General features: G+C 38.6%; 1 protein-coding gene across 1 annotated transcript in view; it reads left to right on the top strand.

Annotated features, from left to right (window-relative positions):
• Window positions 1-347: 347 nt before the first annotated feature.
• Window positions 348-5,129, top strand: part of LOC102864896 (acyl-coenzyme A synthetase ACSM1, mitochondrial-like) — a 60,256-nt gene continuing 55,474 nt past the window's right edge. The window contains exon 1 of the mRNA XM_006892653.1: window positions 348-539. Within this exon, the coding sequence (XP_006892715.1) occupies window positions 348-539 (192 nt within the window). The remainder of the gene's footprint in view (window positions 540-5,129) is intronic.

Below are 5,129 nucleotides of genomic sequence, written 5' to 3'. Positions count from 1 at the left end.
TGGTGCCTCCACATCTTTCAGAATAGAATTGCATCCCTGCTGGTTTTTAATAGCTCATTTTCCAGAAGCAAATTGCCAAGTTTTTCTTCCAAGGTGCCTCTGGGTGGACTTGAACTTCCAACCTTTCAGTTAGCAGCCAAGTGCATTAATTGTTTGCACCAACATTCCTACTTGAATCAATAGGTCATGCCCTCCAAATTCTGGTGCTGAAACAAACCTTCTAGCCAGAAACTCACATTCCTTGTGTTGAGTGATTTCCTTCTACACGACCAACCTATTGGCCATCTCTTCCCAAAGCAGGTGGTGGCCTGAGAGTTCTGCTCCTGTCTCCTGAGGACCACCCTACCATGCAGTGGCTGATGAGGCTTACGGCCATCCGGGCCTTCCGCAAATCCTGCCACAGCTTCCACCCTGCCCCTTGGCACCAGCCCTTCCAGTCTTTCTCTGAAGTTGGAGCACCAAAGTGGAATGACTATGATAGACCTGAGGAATTCAACTTCGCCAGTGATGTAATAGACTACTGGACTCAAATGGAAAAGGTGTGGAGCCATCCTTTTGGGGATAAGGGATGATGATGTGGCCTCATGGGTCCTAATCTTCTTTCTACTAGGCAGAGAACTGAACCAAGGATGGCTTCCGGCTCAGTTCACTAATACCATGCAAGAACATCGAAGGGTTTCATTCCCAGTCTGGCCAATTTCTCACTTCTCTGAGTCTCAATACTTTCATTGAGGAACAGGGAATATGTCGAGTTCTTACGGACCCTACGATCATACAAAAAATATTGTTGTCCATCACAATGAACAAACGCAATGTTCTAATCACAGATCAGAAGACTTACGTGTTAGTCTCACTTTCAACTAAAGGTACTTTGAGTCTAAGGGAAACTTGAACTTGGTATCAGGGTGGAGGGAGGAAATGTGGACAAGTAATTGGCATGTTTGTCTAAGTTGCGTCATCATCCTCTCATGAGGGTGACAAATCTAACTGGATTCTTCTCTATCAACTGTTTCCTTGAATGTGGTTTTGGGAGCATATCCAGAGAAACAGGTTCTAGTGGCCCCTTGAGTTTTCTATGTCTCTGCAGAAAAAAAATCAAGTGATTAGTTTGTTCTTTTCCAAAAGATAGACCCAGAGGGAAAGAGTGGTGTCAGTGAAGTTGGAGTAGAAAATAGGTGGTATTTTCAGCACTAAGTCCCACTTGCTAAAGTTTACAGTGTGAAAACTAGCCCATCATTGAACTTGAATAAAGGAGCTAATTCACCTGAGACAGAATGAAAGTGTTGACACAACTTTTAAGTTTCACATGAACATGTGCTCATGTCACTAGTCAAAATTCATATGTACTTTGTGGAGGCTTCCTCCACACCACCTTATTTTCTTTTTAGTATGAATTTCCACAAAGGCCCCAAGAATAACAGTGCCTTCAGTTGAAATGATTCCTCTTAATTAGCATAAGAAAATTGTACATGAATTTATCATTCTAATGCTCTAATATTTATAAGAACTTTAACATGGTACATTTTCTCATTCCTTTTATTGTTATCTTTTTCTTTGATCAGTCTTGATACAAATGTATCATTCTATTAATTTTTTTATTGCTATTGTAACATAAGTTGACAGAGAAATTGGACTTCCATTCATTTATTGTTGCACATTTTCCTTCCTATCTCCCCCCTTTGCTGTTAATTTTTAAAGGAACAGCCTCATATGTATTGATATTTTCTATTGTGTATTTGCTTTCCATTTCAGTAGCATACTATTATCTTTTTGTTTTCCTTTCTACTTCACTTTGATTTTATTTTCTGTTCTTTTCAAGGTCCTTGGGGTGAATGTTTATGTCCTCAATTCTCAGTTTTTCTTTTTTTCTAATATACCCAATTTAAAGCTATAAATTTTATGCTAATCACTGCTTTTAGGTCTATCACATAAAGTTTGCTAAGTAATATTTTGTTATCATTCAGTTGAAAATATTGTCTATTTTCATTTTTTATTCTTCTCTGACTCAAGTTTAATGTTGTTGTTGTGTTATGTGCTGTCAAGTTGCCTGTGACTCATAGTGACCCTATGTACAACAGCTCTGAACCCTGCACTATCGTGAGCCTATTGTTTATCAGATTTAATAGAAATATTATTAACACTTGCTCATGTGCTTTGATTTTTTTAGGCAAGAATTTTCCCCCTACAAAACTGGCTTTCTATCGCTCAGTGAATACACACATAAACCACATTAACAGCTGCCATTAAGTTGATTCTAGTTCATGGACACCCCATGTGTGTCAGAACAGAGCTCTGCTCCAATAGGACTTTCAATGGCTGGGTTTTTGGAACTAGATTATGACCAGGTCTTCTTCTGAGGACTTTTGGATGGACTCCAGCCTCTAACCTTTCAGCCTCTAGCACGCTAAGGATTGGTACCACCCAGGAACTACCCACACATGCCCACACCACACACACACACACACACACACACACACACACACACACGGGGGGGTGGTAGAAAAAGAGAGAGAGAGAGAGTCTTTTCTTAGAGAAAATATGCTACTTTGTTCATACCATCAGGGGCAAATGTGGTAAGACCATGAGTGACATGATGGCAAGAATTTTCTTGATGAATACACACCAAAAAATTGTTAATGTTCTGAGGAGGGAAAATACAGCAAAAAATATGAACATATTCCTCCACATGTACTTCATAAGCTTCCACAGTCCCTGAAATTTTTCTCTGAACATGTTTTGCTTTGGAAAAAAATATTTTCTGAAAGAAACATTTTCTTTCACCTTAAAAGGAAACTTAATTAAAGGAAATGAAGTTTCATCTTTTTAAAACCTCTATGTGTATATCTTGTTCACCAATGAGTCCTTGTCGTCAAGGATATTGTCTACTGCATGAATGAAACCTTGTTGCCAAACTCATGGTGACCTCAGATCCTGTTGTAGGTGTTGAATGAAAGGTTTTCCAGTCCTACATCAACTTCACAATCACTGCTGGGCTTGAAATTTTTGTTGTGGCCACTTTATCAGTCCAACTCATTGAAGGTCTTATTCTTCTTTGCTAATTAACTTCCACCTTATTAAACACAATAGCTTTTCAGGGACTAGTCCCTCCTGGTAACATGCCCAAAGGATATATATGAAACAACTTCTTTTTTTAAAATTCTTTTTGAAACAAATTCTTAGCATCCTCACTTCCAAAGATCATCCTGGCTACACTTCAGTCAAGACAGATTTGTTTGTTCATTTGGCAGTGTATGGTATATTCTACCTTCTTTACAAATACTACAACCCAAAGGCTTTAATGTCTTTAATCTTCCTTGTTTGTTGTTCAACTTTCACATGCAGATGAGGCAAGTGAAACTATGGCTTGGATCTGACATATTTTAAAGTCCTGAAAGAGATGCCTTTGCTTTTTAGCACTTTAAAGAAATTCTATATGCCAGCTTGGCCCAATAAAACATGTCATTTAATATCTTTTTTTTAATGTTGGGGGATTTTGTTTGATTGGTTTTTGTTTTGGGGGGTTATTATTTTTTTTTGTGTGTGTACCCTCAAATCAGATCTGACTGGCACAGGAGGAGATTGTCCTTCCTTCTCCAGCAGAGCATCTGGTGGATTTGAATCACGCACCTCTGGGATTGCAGTGCAGCTTCTTGCCACTTGGCCACCAGAGCTCCCCCTCATTTGATATCTTGATTGCTGCTTCCACGCATAAGCGTTGATTGTAGCTACAAATAAAATTAAATCCCTGACAACTCCAATCTTTCCTCTGTTTATCACAATGCTTATTGGTCATTTTGAAGATTTTTTTTTCTTTATGTTGAGGTGTAGATCTGTACTAATGGCTATAGATTTTAATCTTCACCTGTAGGTTCTTCCCATCTTTTTCGTTTTCCGTTAACAAAGTCATGTCATCTGCATATCCCAGAAAAGCATGTCAAGTTAATGTTGTTATTGTTGTGTAAATATCATTGAACCTAAGTGACTGTGACTCATGTTGTTGTTGTGTGTACCATAGAGTCAGAACCAACCCATATCTGGCTCTCCAGAGGGTTTTCAGAGGCAGTTAATTGCGTAGGAGATTGCCCATCCTTTTCCCATGGAGCAGGTGGTGGATTCGAACCACATGCCTTCAGTATTGAAGTGCAGCTTCTTGCCACCAGCCCAAAGCCTGATCTGACCCCATTCTTACAATCACTACTACATTTATGCCCATTGTTGCCGCCACTGCCTCAATTAAACCTGTTAACAGTCTTCCTCTTTTCCACTGGCCCTTTGCTTTGCCAAACTTGATGTCTTTCTTCAGTACTTGTTCCCTTCTGATATCATATCTGAATAAAGTGAAATAAAGTCTTACCATCCTCTCTTCAAAGGAATATTCCATCTGTACTTTTAGACATAGTTGTTCAATCCACAGTATAGTAACTATTCTTTATCAACACCACAATTCAAAGACGTGAATTATTGTCAGAGGTCTTAGTAAATATCTATTGATTCAATGAATGGCTACTATTAGTACATAAATTCATATGATGGCATAAATATGATTTTCTCTTTCTAAGTGTGTCAGAGACGATAAGGATGGTAAAGGGTAGGACAGGGTTCAAGCTGTTGTTCATGGGACTACAACGAGCCATGCTCAACTCAATGGCATTCAACAACAACAACAATAATAGACTGTAAGCAATACTGCTGAGAACATGAATTTTGAAAGATTTATTGGTTTTATCATAATTTCTCAAATATCAACCAACCAATCAATCCATTGCCATCAAGTCAATTCTGACTCACAGGGATGTGGGACAGAGTTAGAAGTATCCAATAGTTTCTGAGACCAAAACCTCTTTGGGAGCAAAGTGTCACATCCTTCTACTATGAAGCAGCTGATAGATTAAACTACTGATATTACAGCCAACAGTTACATATTTTACCTCTGCACAAGTAGGGCTCTTTTATTTTATTTTTATTTTAATCATTTTAATGAACATTTACAGAGATTTTGGATTTTCATTCATTCATTGTTGCACTTTTCTCCCTGCCCAGCCCTCCTCCCCACCCTGCCCCAGTTTGCTCCTCTCTTTGAAAAAAGTAAAAGAAAAATTCTTTCTTTGATATACAATCCCTCCGCATCC

This window comes from Elephantulus edwardii, unplaced genomic scaffold (assembly GCF_000299155.1).
Source record: "Elephantulus edwardii isolate Elephantulus edwardi_28Jun2011 unplaced genomic scaffold, EleEdw1.0 scaffold00117, whole genome shotgun sequence".
NCBI lineage: Eukaryota > Metazoa > Chordata > Mammalia > Macroscelidea > Macroscelididae > Elephantulus > Elephantulus edwardii.
This window is presented reverse-complemented; position numbering and strand designations above follow the sequence as displayed.